The sequence below is a fragment of the Pimephales promelas genome, chromosome 17, assembly GCF_988280905.1.
Source record: "Pimephales promelas chromosome 17, fPimPro1.hap1.1, whole genome shotgun sequence".
In the NCBI taxonomy this organism is placed as follows: Eukaryota; Metazoa; Chordata; class Actinopteri; order Cypriniformes; family Leuciscidae; genus Pimephales; species Pimephales promelas.
In genome coordinates this window covers 26028970-26042886 of record NC_142785.1, presented here as the reverse complement: position 1 = coordinate 26042886, position 13917 = coordinate 26028970, and the positions used below count along the sequence as shown (strand labels likewise).

The 13917-nt window shown below is 36.6% G+C and overlaps 1 protein-coding gene across 4 annotated transcripts in view; it reads left to right on the top strand.

Annotated features, from left to right (window-relative positions):
• The first annotated feature begins 7 nt into the window (after positions 1-7).
• The window catches only part of llgl2 (LLGL scribble cell polarity complex component 2), a 30841-nt gene continuing 16931 nt past the window's right edge, over positions 8-13917 (top strand). For 3 of the 4 annotated variants that reach the window (XM_039665139.2, XM_039665137.2, XM_089122291.1), the window contains exons 1-5: positions 8-220; positions 10052-10184; positions 11359-11456; positions 12686-12767; positions 13082-13197. In XM_039665139.2, coding sequence (XP_039521073.2) covers positions 10110-10184; positions 11359-11456; positions 12686-12767; positions 13082-13197 — 371 coding nt within the window. In that variant the 5' untranslated portion in view covers positions 8-220; positions 10052-10109. Of the gene's footprint in view, positions 221-2204; positions 2312-10051; positions 10185-11358; positions 11457-12685; positions 12768-13081; positions 13198-13917 lie in introns of all 4 variants that reach the window. The other variant, XM_039665138.2, reaches the window with a different exon arrangement.

Sequence of the window (13917 nt, the reverse complement as noted above, 5' to 3'; positions counted from 1 at the left end):
AGGGAGGAGCCAGAGCGCAAATCAGCAGTAAGAGCAGCAGGAAACACTTCTGATAATCCTCCACCACTGTGTCCATACACAGACCTCGAAGCCGAGGTAAACATAAATCGAGCCTGCTCTCCTCCACCGCCCGGCGTAGTGTTCCTCTTCACCTCAGGATAATCGAGTTAACACGCTTGAATCGTGGACAGTGCCGGGACATCAGGCCGCGGTGAATCAGGTGAGTCCTACCCGGGCCCGTCGACTGCTGTTCGGCCACAGGTGTTTCCACTAACCCGACTGTATGGATGTGTCTCTCAAAACGTAGCCTACTATGCTGGCTAGATTGCGAACGTATGTTCATATGAGACCTATAAATGATGTTTAGATAACGTTAAGAATCTCACTTGTGTTTTAAGACACAAACAGTGGATTCTAACTTACAGTTCTGTATGAACTTAACATATGTTATTATGATAATGGAATACTTGCACACTGTTTACTGACTCCTCTTTAATATACAGTTTACTCTCTCTTTTTTGCATTTCTAATGTTATTAATAATCTTGGGTGTAAAACGAAACTAACACCTACCTAGCCCTGACCGTGTTCCCTGCTCTTGCCTTTATTATCACGAAACTGCATCCTTCAGAAAGAAAGAACAGAGAATGCATTGTTGGTCTCTGGTTACTATCTGTCCAGTACTTTTACTGTATTTTCAAAGGTTTACAAGTCTTTCAATGGCACTGACCATTTATTTTGTTAGTGAGGACTGTTTTTCTCTGTTTCATACATATACACAGATTTCTCACTTTTTATTAAAAAAGTTAAATAATTGTTAAACAGTGCATTAAGTTGCTTGACCTGTGCAAACACAGATCAGAGACCCACAAATGGGTAGGCTGGATAATAAAGAACACAATAAGTTAAAAGGTGTGGGTGTTTGCACTTGGGCACTGGGCAACATGAGTATTTGTCTATTTCAGTTTGAGTGTAAGTTAAAGTGCTTTGGAAAGGACTGGGGAATTGGTTGTCCTTGACATAGATTACTATCCAGTAAGGCTGTCCCACCGGTCTGACAGGTTGAGAATCGAGAGTGATTAAGCCTCCGCCTCTCATATTGCTTCACACACACAACCATGTTCCTGATGTCATGTTTCTCTCATTTGCAGAGTGTCATTTACCTTCATGGTTAGTTTATGGATTAAAGATATTGATGCAGACCACAATTTACTATTATATAGTGTGATTAGGACTTTTGGCATCACATGCAATTAATCTTGGGTCATTTCTTTCAAAAGCCGCTTGTAATGTATGGCTGGACTGAGCTTTGCCCCTTTAGGAGAGCCAATGCAAAGTGCTTGTTCAGTGTGACCTCAGATAACACATACAATATAGTGTTAATGTACCTGAAAAACTAGACTTTGTTTCAAACTCTCCATGCTTGTGTTGACACAAGGATTGATCTGAAATACGTGTCGGAGACGGACACTGTGCGATGAAGCACATTTAGTGAAAAGAATCGATCGCACTACTATCCTAAAGAAAGGCATTTATAACTTAAAAAAATGCTGTTCTTCTGGACTTTCTATTCATTAAAGAATCCTTAACAAAATGTATCACAACTGTTTTAAATATTAATAAGGAAAGTTTCTTGAGCACCAAATCCGCACATTATAATGATTTCTGAAGGATCATGTGACAATGAATACTGGAGTTTTGATGCTGAAAATTCAGTTTTTCCATCACTTTACACATCTTAAAAGTCATTTTTAAATTAAAATTATGTTGTGTTTTGTGTTTTTACTGAATTTTTGATCAAATAAATAGTTAGCATAAGTGACTTAAAATCATACCAAGTGACTAACGCCAAACTTTTTAATGGAAATTGTCTTAATTGACACCTGTTTTGAAGCTAGTGGCGTTAGGTTGCCCGAATGAGGCCACAATTTTATAAGAACGCTCATGTTCTTGCTCATTCGTATGTCCATAATTTCATATTTGAAGTATTTGTGCTCCAGAGAACTTGACAACATTTTGTTACATTTGGTCAATTGAAGAAATAGTTGTTGACACTTTACATAAGTTGTCTGTAGACCTTTTACTGGACTTGATACTCAAGCAACTGATGTCCCGTATCAACTGCAGCTAGTTTGGTTTACCAGTTTGATGTCAGTTTGAGACGTTAAATTGGTTGTAAATGTGTTTTTTTTACACGTTTCTCAGAGAAGACAGGAAAGGCTTGAGTCTGGGGACTGACATCCTGTGGTGGGCCACACCCTGTAGCCATAGACAAGATCTTATTTTTGCATTTTTATCAAGAGGAACCGAAGGTAAACAAAAGCTTCTCACTTCCACAGTAAAAAAACGGTTGGCGTGGGTGATGCAGGGAGAGATCTGCTTTACAATGACCAGTAAGAATGAGAGGAAGTTCATCCAACACTTCCTCATCCTCTTCAGCTGTTCTTTTTTAAGCACTATGAACTTTTGTCTCCTGGATGTCTGGTTAGGATGGGCATTTTTGACCAGATAAAAAAGCACTGTATGATCTAACCACTGGTCATAAGTTACTTATTATGGACTTTGTTATTTTGAGTAGCTGCGATATATTTTTTTTTTTTATGACAGTATGACTGCCTCAGAATACACACAGACCCAGGGCCTGTCCTCTATTGTCACTATGCATGACATTTTTTGATAGGGTTGTCATGGTACCAACCTTTTTAGTAGTCGGTACTAATGCCATTTTAAATTATTTTTATTTACCAATTTTAGTACTAGAGCTAAAACTGTCGAATGAAGTTCTTTAAAAAATGTTGGGTGTATGGGTTATCCCTGTATACATCGATCACATCCATACATTTTGCAGCATGACAAACTAAACTGTGAATGGGTATAGTAATAAACTGGCAGCAAGAGAACAGCCTCTCTATAATCACTGAGGCTGTCAGTTTATAAGCGAATAAGCTCACTGAAGTTTTCTTATTCCTAACACCCTAATTTCTCGTTATTTACATTTTTTTTTACAGCGATTACACTTTCTTGGTTCTAATAAATGTATTTGAGAGTGTGTGCTTCGCTCTGAACAAAACAAATCCTTGTTAAGTTAAGCAGATTCTGACTAACTTACAAACATCTCTAATTGGCCATTGGGTTCACACACTCAATAGATAGATAGATAAATAGATAAATAAATATCTATATAAATATCTATAAATAAATAAATAGATAAAGCTTTGATGCTGCTCAGAAAGCGCTCAAATGAACACGAACGAGAGCGTTTTAAAGCAACGTCTATCAGCAGACTGCATGTTCCCAGTCCTCGGCACTACCGGTACTGCAGAAATGCTTGTACCGGCAGTTTTTTAAAAATGTATTTAATTTTTATTTATCTTCTTTGTAGATCATATAAATATATTTTTTGTCCGTCATGTATTGGGTTTTATTGTTGTGATTTACTACAGGTATACCGCTGCATAATTTCCTATAATTCCATAATAAAATAATTTTGTTTTGATATGTGTATACAAATAATCAAAAAATGTAATGTTAATAATAAAATGTTTTGTAAGGAACAGTTAACGTTTAATTAAAACAAATGTTTTTTTTTTTTATTTAATTTTTTTTTACTTCCATTTAAAAAGTTAAAACAACTTTCCAAGAAACATTTAAAGGTTCTATTAATTTTTATTATCACAGTTTACAACATTATTAAGCATCACAACTGTTTTATTGTGTAATGTGTTGAAAATTTTGCTCTGCATCACAGAAATAAATTATTAGACCAGCGGAAATATTGGCAGGGCAAGTGCATATCTAAACTACTGCAGAAAAACAATTCTAATTGTTGCGCCCTGAATCATTAGTGTCAGTGTTTATTTAAAAAACGAAGAACCTGCTGACTCGTAGTGTCCTAAGACAGATTTTTCCAGTAGAATAATCTTTCCATCCATATCATGTGGCAGTTGAACTGGTTTCCATTGTGTTTGCATACCGTTTTCTCCCTCAGTCAGGGTGTAGCTGATGGTTATTGCAGAGCTTGACCTATTTGTACTTGACTGTCTTTCTCTTGACCTCAAATATCATTTAGTTAATTCGTTATTCCCCTTTTTTTCCCATATTGAGTCTAAAAATGGGATATGCAATTCCTCGATTTCCCAAAATGACAGGCATGACATATTTAACGTGCTGCTGTGCTGTGTGAAACCAGGTTATGCAGCGGAGGGAGGACGTCTATGGTGAGAGTTCACTGACAGTTCCAAGCTCATGTCAGGACAGGTTTCTCCTACATTGCCTTCTCCTCTGATCTTTGTTTCCTGTGGGATGCTATGCTGAGAATGTAGTGATGTCATTAGTAATGGGTTATCAGGGACAGTTTGGCTGAAACTCCTTATCTGATGCAATGAGAAGTATTTCAGGAATACGAAAGACAAAGTACGTTCAAATATAACTTGCTTTATTCATGAGTCGTACTTGCTGAGGCTGCGCTATTACCATTTCTCATAGGGTACTTTCTTTTTTTTTAAGCACAGTCAGACTTAATTTTTACCTGGTAGATGACAATTCAGAAATACCATAGATTTAATTTAATTATTATTTAGTTCTATTTTATTTGTATTATTTATGTGTATAATACCATTCAAAAGGTTATGGGGTTGGTAAGATTTTTTTTTGCAATGAAAAATAATCATGCTCACCAAGGCTGCATTTATTTAATTAATAGATACAGTAATAGTATTGTGAAATAATAAATTAATATTTCACATAGAAATAAATTTGATCTCTTTTCTATTTTTAATCAATTTTCTCATGATAGCATAGCTAAATTTTCAGCATCATTACTCCAGTGTCACATGATACTTCAGAAATCCTTATTTCAAACATTTCTTATCACATTTGAAAACAGTTTTGTTGCTTAATATTTCATTGTGAAAACCGTGATGGATCTTTTTGTCAGGATTTATTTAGAATAGCATTTAAAAAAAGCATTTATTCAAAAAAGAAAAATGTTAAAGTCTTTACTGTCAGGTTTGATCAATTCAATGCATCCTTGCTGAATTAAAGTATTAATTCTTTCAAAAAGAAATGCAACCCTACTGACCCCAAATGTTTTAATGGTAGTATAAATAAATGAATGAATTGAATTAGTTAATTAATAAGTAGTCCTTTTTTGTCCTCTCATACATGAATGTTTTTAGGTCTTTTATGTTTTGCTGAAGCCTGATATGATTTTAGGTGCAGGTCTGTTGTCTTCTGAGACTATTGTTCTTTAACAGAGGCACCTCTGTCACGAAGTGAAGTCATGAAGAAGTGGATCCTGCTCTACTGAAACTGGCCATCAGAATCTCAAATTACATCTGAATTGTTGCTTCTCTTTTTAACGATTGCTTTGTGCAACTAGTAATAGAAGTAATTTATATGAGTAGTATATGTAGCCTACTGTAATAACAACCGTAAAGCTGGGTGGGACGTTTTGGATCTGGCAACTTGGCTCAGTTTGTGTTGTGCTGTGTCATGAAATGAGTGTTGTCTCGAATTTACTGTGGGTGTGCACAGGTTTTTTTTTAAAACTAAAAAGCAGTTGACCTCTTCTGACCATAGGGTGCTATTTTATGGCTGCTATCCTGAGGCTGTCAGTCCTAGGTTAGAAACTCGTGTGGTCAAACATGATGACGTGCTTGTGTAATATCATGTCACCTCTCGCCATGACCTTAACTGAGGAATCTCTAAGCGTATAGATTTTTCAATAGTATCACTGTTTACCTCAGGGCTTTCAAAACGTGCTCTCTAAAAAGGCATTGAGGGTTTAGTAATTCAGCTTACCAACCATACAAGGACTTGAGTTTAGTTTAAAATGCTTTTTCTCTCTCTCTGTGGATATTTAAACAAGCCCATAACTCTACGTGTAGGACTGGGCATAACTTGTTCCACACTTTTTGTAATACTGACATGAATGATGCCTCAAATCCTGTGACTTGTTAAGGAGATGTGTGCTTTCACTCCTCTAAGCAATTCGAATTATGATTTTCAACTCGGTTGATAAAACTGGTCCTTAAAATCCCTATTATACTTTCATTGTAGATGGGACCAGGGTAAGGTTGCACCAGCCATTGGTGAGATCTGTTTTAAATTTGGGATGTTAGTTTCATACTTATTAAGGGGCTTAGTATAGCCCCCTTTTCAGTTAGTAATCATGGTTAGTTAGGCCTAGTTAGTTTGTAACTAACTTTCTGTGGCGTTGTGAAGTAATGTTATGTTTACATTTTTTTTTATAGAAAAGTTAACATTATTATTATTATTAGTAGTATTTAATAAAATATTTTTAATAATTATATTACTGGTCACCTTAAGTCACTGTTTTGTTGTGCTGCCCACAAAACTATGGCTTAGCCCAAACTGTAACTATTGAAAAAATATAAAAATCTAGTTTTACTATGGACTTTATAATTCTGCCTTAAAAGGGTCATTAGTGACTTGAGAAATGCATTGGTCATATAACCTAGGTCCTAAACCATTAAAACATCCTCCTCATTATTAACAGCATTTATTTAACCAAGCTCCAAAAATGGCTCGTTCTGATATTGGGTTACCTGTACACAGGCACACATTTACATATGACTGTCGGCAGAGCAAGACATCGAATGGTTACACATCATCTTAACGGCTGACATTTGCCCACGCTGCGCTGGATGTGAGCGCCGCCGCCGCATCACGTCAAAAACAAATAGAGCCCATTATAATCACTGACACTGCCGTGTCTACACTTTTTGCTTTAAGTCTAGTTTAAACCGTTCTTTGCGTCTCTATTAGGGATGCACCAATATGAAAATTTTGGCCGATACCGATAACCGATAATTCTTTATATTTGAAAGCCGATAACCGATATATCGGCCGATAAACTTAAATCCAAATTTTTATCTAATTTTGAGAGACTGATTACAAAAACAAAAGTCTCACAATTAAATCCATGTCCCAAGTGCACAATTATAATGATGTTCTCAGTCGATATGACAGATTTGTGTTGCACATGTTGTTCCGAACCAGATTTTCATTTTTTTTTAAGAGATTTCAATCATATTTCAAGAATTTCAAAAACATAAACAGTCCTCAACAAGTGTCTCAGCTGAAGGGAATAATACATTATTTATCGGCTTTTATAAATCGGCCACATTTTCTTACTAGGCCGATAACGATAACATTAAAAATGAACATATCGGCCGATGCCGATATATCGTGCATCCCTAGTCTCTATACAAACTTAAGAAGGATCCCAGTTTTGTAAATGAGGCACAGTCAAGTTTGCAAAGAAAGATGAAGCAGCCAGCTGTATTGGATCTGACAGTGACGGCAGCTGCATCACAAACCGCAAGTACATGATTTAATAATACTTTGTCTGTAAATGACGGTTTTATATGGATAATGTTTTCAAAACACTTACTCGCGTGCAATAGTGAGTGGGCGTGTCTCCTATGCAGTGATGGAAGCCAATCATAACAGTGGCTGTTTATTGACTTCAACTGACAAAACGGGTCATTTCACACCGAGGGTCAGAATGAAGGTACTAGAAAATTGTGTGTGTGTGTGTGTGGAAAAAACGTTTTACCATTTATAAGTGAGTCTCAAAAAACATTAATGCATTCTTTCTATGAATGCGTATGTTTTAGAGCTAATCGATACTTCCTTTGCTAATGTATCACTATCACGTCATTTTATATTCCAGTGCAATGAATCGGCCGTCTGTATGTTTAAGCTGATTACAGTGAGTGTTTCTTTGTTTGCTCGGCTGCTTAGTTCCACATACCAATTCTCCTTAAAGTCTATGAACTCTCCACACATGCCTCCTACCTCTAATTTAGACGAGTTAGAGCCGCTACTCCCACATCAATGCACCTCCGCCATAATTCCTCCCAGCAGGATTCAAAACAAACCGCCAATTATTATTTTTCTACCTCTAATTAACTCGGGATCAGATGGATGGAGGTGTAAAATAGATCTCAGAGAGCAAAATTCACTGAAGCTGCTCAAATGCAATGATCAATATGTTGCTCAGAGATTGTTGTAAACTCGCAGTGGCCTCTTTAGTTGTTCTGAATGAATCGTTGCTTTTCTCCCTCCTTCACTCCATTCCAGCTCTCCCGCTGAGAGTTTTCACTCATAAAGCCTAGCTTACTCTTAAGTAGAAGACCTCCCACTTTACCATTGTCCCTTAAGCTAAGCTTTACAGACTCTCTCTTTTTTGTTTAGTTTCTTGGCTGGTTCCTTCATGGTCCTGTTACCCTTGGTCCAAAAAATAAGGAAATCAGAGCTCTTTCCCTTCTCTGGAAGAATTTGTAGCCACATGCTTGATGACTAAACGTTCTTGGCTAATAGTAGTGATAATCACAGAAATATGTGTCTGAGCCGAACAGGGCAACTGACTCACTGAGAAGGTTATGTTTGGAAAGGATTGATGGGGGGAAATTGTCCCTCTTCCTGTTGATATGCTCATGTGATCACCTCCAGAAAGTGTGATAAATTATTCTTGTCTAGACACGCTCTCAGGGGAGTTGTAGTGTGATGTGACATAAACATTACCTGAATATATCATGCTGTTTTTACAGTCAATAATCAATATCATAGACTCTGAGTCAGTGTTTGTTTTCTTTGGATGTGTCCTGTTAGCCTCACCTTTTTTCCTTCAGAATTGCTGGTGTGTTTTGTGTGTACACACGTTAGCATTGCTTTCCCTTATTAAAATGTACCACAGTAAAATGTGCCACGGTAACCATAAAAGAAAAACCCGAATATTTTGAAATATTTCAATTTAAAATTATGTTTTTTTCTATTTTATTATTTCTCAGTGTCTCATGATCCTTCAGAAATCACTCTAATATGCTGATGTCCTGCTCAAGAAATATTTCTTATTATCAATGCTGGAAAAAGGTTTATTTTTATTTTCTTTTTATTTTCAGAAGAACAGTATTTATGTGTATTATTATAAATCCCTTTACTGTCACATTGGATAAATTTAATGCATCATTTCTGAGTAAAAGTATTCTTTTTTTTTTCTTTCCTTTTTTTTTTAAAGTACTGATCCCAAACTTTTGAATGGTGGTGTATTATGCCCTAAAATTTTGGTAACTTGATATTGGTCAAGTTGACCCCCTAAAAAATTCAACTTGAAGAAAATGTGTGATGTGCTTGCCTTGTAAAGTTATAGTAATACGGATGCTTGCATTGGTTATGGTAGATGTTCGTAATGGTCTGTAAAATAAGCAAAATAGCCAAAGGGTATCTTTCTGTTTTTACCCACAACAAATACAAACGGTTTCAAGCTCTGGGTGAGAGAAACTGCCATCCATTCACAGGTTATTGTGTATTGTTATAGTCTGAGTGGTCTCTTTAATGGAAAGCATGTAGCACCCCTCCTTTCTCTGTCCATTCTGATTCGGCTTCCCCAGAGCAACAGGTGTTTTCATCAGGTGCTGTTTGCTCAGATGAGGGGAGGGATTGTTATAGCGTTCAGCCCAGAACAAAAGCTGCTTCAGTCAGGACTGCAGAAATCCGCTATCTCCCTGCGGGGGCTGGGCACAGAGAGCGAAAGACAGAAATCGGGGTGGTGAGGGGGGTGAAGTTTCAGTTTAACAGCCCACAAGCCTTTCTTTGAAATTCCTGATCCTATCAGATCCACTGTTTCTATGGAATACACACATAACCCTTTAGAAAGTCTGTTTGAGTTGTGCACCCTTTGTAATGCTTCAATTTGTGTGTGTGTGTGTGTGTGTTTTTTTTACGGGATAGTTTACCCAAAAATAAAAATGGCCATAATTGACTTATCTTCATGTCATTTCCTAACCTGTATGGTTGAATTCCTTGAGATGATACTCGGCAAAATGCTCTCTTGCAGCATACAGTGAAACTGAATGTTGACCATGGCTTTAAAGAGCAGTAAATGCTGACAGAATCTTAATTTTTTTGGGTGAACTACTCCTTTAAGTCTTGATTATTCCTTTTTGTTATCATCACTATTCATAAGCATATTGTTTGGTTTTATTTTTGTCTGATAAAGCCCTCTATTCCTCCTTTCTTGTCAGGTGGCTGAGGAGAAACAGTGAGAGAGGGCAGCGCGAGGTCCCTGCTCGTCCAGGGACGATGAAGAGGTTCAGGCGTCATGGGCATGAGTCTCAGAGGGACAAGCACAAACAGGATCTCTATCAGTTCAACAAGGTGATCAAGCCCACATCTTCTGTAAAAAGTTTCAGTTTTGTGCCATTTTATTTATTCCTTGCTTTCTTTTGTTTCCTAAATGGAAAAGTCTTCTGTCCAGATTGGCGGGAAACTCTGTATGTCATAAAAATAGCATTCCTCACACAAATCATGTGGGAGATTCAACTGCACATACACAAATATTGGGGTGAATCCATCCTTTTTATTATAACTTACAATTTTTTTTTACATTTAAATCGTCCAAATTTACAAATGTATTATTTGTAAAGCTCCAGGTTTGTGTTTCACTCGTAGCCCTCAAACCGTTTTCACTTTATAGCCCTTAATCCTGCAATTGTGGACAAATGTGGGCACAGAGGACTCAGGTGTGATCCTAATTTTTATTTATTATAAATGTTATATCACTGTCTTCGATAAAGTTTTGTCTATCCATTTATGGTGTTTTTTTTATTTTAGGGGTATTTTTGAATTTATTTACTTCAAAAAGTACCATATTTTCTATGTAAATTATGCTTATTTATGTTTTATTTTTTTAACTACATTAAAATATCATTCCAATAAGTTCTTAGATGAAGTGACTTTGCTTTCACCTGGTGTCTTATTTTGGCTTATTTTAGAATGCTCTAAATTACAGTTTTTCCTATTCATTTCTATGGGTGCCCATTTTTGACCCAAATACAAGATTAAGGAGTTTTTTTTTCACCCACTTAACAATGTAGAATTGAGTCAAAAAAAAATTGTGTGTGTTCAGGAGGCAAACTTAGGAAAAGTAGCCAAGTCTTGTACCGCTCAGATCAAGGGAAGACCACATTTGTACAGAATACGGTTTTAGGGTTAAAATGCAGCCTTTACATTTTGATAAATGCACTGGGCCATGTGATTTTGTTATCCCAATCAATCGTGCAACCCTAAATTTTGGATGGATTTCTCCACCCTAAGCTTTTTGTAACAATTTGTAAAACTGCCCTCTCTGTGGAGGATACATGCGCGACGCTGCTATATAATTTGCTCAAAATTAGAGCTCTTAAAAGGCAGTTCAACTGTGCTCCCTAACTTTGTACAACTATATCTTAAAACGTTAGCTGCCCATGTAGTCCACTTATACCAGAGCCCTTGAATGTGTGTTCACCTCTATATATTTGACATTTCAATCTCATTTCTGTCCTGTCTTTAGACTGTAGAACATGGCTTCCCCCATCAGCCCAGCGCTCTGGGATTCAGCCCCAGCCTGGAACTCCTGGCCATCGGTACCAGATCAGGAGCAATCAAACTGTATCCTACAACAACCTGAAGACATCACCATTCTTTGAGTTATTTGGTCTGTGCATAACTAAAATGATCCCACTCAGTGACGTTCCATTCCCCCGTCTCTGAATCCTCAGGGCAGAGTGACTACAATGTGATGTGATGAGATTTCCTGTAGCTCATAGCTTGGCTGTTCTCATAGTGGCTCAGTCGCACACACCCATCATGCAGGTACTTTGAAAGGCGGAACAGTTTATGTTAGTGCGCAGAGCTGAGAACACATGTTCGTGAAACATTTTTTCCCATACTATTGCGCAATTTTCTCTGTTAGTCATTTACTGAAGAGGAAATAGAAATGAGTAACTTGTGTTTGGCCAACATTAAATGCCTGTTGTTTTTTTAATGTACATTTGATTTATTTTGATTTCTATTATGCATTGTTTTATTAATGCACCACCTATAATATCTTATGTAAAAATTTGCATGCTTCCTAATTTTGTGGAGTTCTACAGAAATCAGAGATTCAGGCATATAGAAATATAGCATTTTACACCTTTTTAACAGTTACAGCTCTGCTTTTGGGCCAATCTCCATAAAAGTTTGCATGCGTCTTTAGAGTCATATGTCGCATGTGCTCACCTAATTTCACAAAGTTCTCAGTTTTTGTTTAGGACTAACAGGCTTTTGGGTAGACTTGGCCACGCCTGTTTTCTAAATAACCCTGCTATAGCTATCCAGAAAGATACTAATTGAACTAGAGAATCCAAAGAATTGTCCTGCAGTGGATTTATCAAGGTTGAGTGTAAAACTTTGGACTAGTTTGCAATTTTTTTTTTTCAAATAATCTCCCATATTTAGTGGCCCTAGAGGCAAAGTAGTTCAGAAAGAGATCTATATTACAGTATGAATATCGCATGCATGCAATCAACATTTATTTTCATTGGATCCTTTGTCAAAAAAGCGTCTTGAGCCAATGATTCCGATGATTATAAGATACTTGAGTCTGAAATGAATGGTTTAGGAGTTATGAGCGATTTCGTACTACCATCCCTCAGATTTTCAAGTCTCTGGTTTTGGTCTGCCGATCACTTTTAGGTCAGAATGTTGATCTTTGAAAATCCTAACAATTCAATAGGGTTTCAGTGCTATGGCTTGTATACCAAATTATTCGCTTCTGTCTGACTTTTAACCCCACAAAGCTAAGTTGTTTTAGTCTTCTGTGCTGTTTGCCGTGTGTTTCCTTAACCAGTTCTCAGGTACGGAGCTCCAGGTGTGGAGTTCATGGGACTTCACGACGAGAATGCAGCAGTTACACAGGTGCACTTCCTTCCAAACCAGGTACGGCATTGAACTTTGATTTCACATAGAATTTTTTTTTCTTTCTTTTTTTTGTGTGTTATGTTAATTTGGACTTCATTCCAGTCTTTGGGATTTGGCTTCCAATGAGTAATTAGTGGTTTTGGGTGAGGTTGCTATTTCAAGAAATCAGCAAAATATTATACCATGGTATGAGAGATTTTATATCAAGAACTGTATATATTATTTTAACACAAAATGATAGATACGTTAGATATGATGTATACTATAGATAGATAGATAGACAGGCAGACTATTTTTAAAGACACATCAATTTACTTGACTTATTTTTGCAGTTGGAGTTTGTCACATTATTGGATGACAACAGTCTGCACATGTGGACGCTTCGTGGACATAACAGCATGTCCGAGCTGCTGGAGATAGGACGTTTCACTCTCTCTGGTCCACCTGGGTGAGTCAAGAACCCACACCTACATACTCACCGTGATCTAATATGATCATGTTTGAAGATTTATTTTTAATGTACTCTGATGGTAATGCGCACACACCCAAAGAATGAGACGTGAGCAGTGAGTCACACCGATCCAGACACTACTGATACTCACTTGTGCTCCGAATCTATGCATAGTGCTGTCAGGTGACTTCCATGATTCAAAATAGCTGTTTTTTGCAATCTCTGATGTCATTTTCCATCCGTGAATGATGACTATAATGTGTTACTTGAAGCATGTATTTATAATATGTAACAAAAAGTAACATTTTGATCATTTGTATTTTATTTTTGTTGTCACATTTTTTGCTCACCAAGGCTTCATTTATTTGATCAATAATATTGTGAAATATTTTTACAATTTAAAATAACTGTTTTCTATTTGAATATATTTTATAATGTAATTTATTCCTGTGATCAAAGCTGAATTATCAGCATCGTTATTACCATGATCTTTCAGAAATCAACCTAATATGCCGATTTGCTGCTTAAGAAAGATTTATTGCTATTATCAATGTTAAAAGCAGTTCAACACAATTATTTTCTTTGATGAATAGAAAGTGTCCCATCCCTTTTTGCAACCACTCTAAGAGGTTGCAGCTGGTTACAATTATATATGAGAACACAGACAATATGCATTTTTGTATGCATGTTTATTATTAAAAGGAAAAATATCTATAA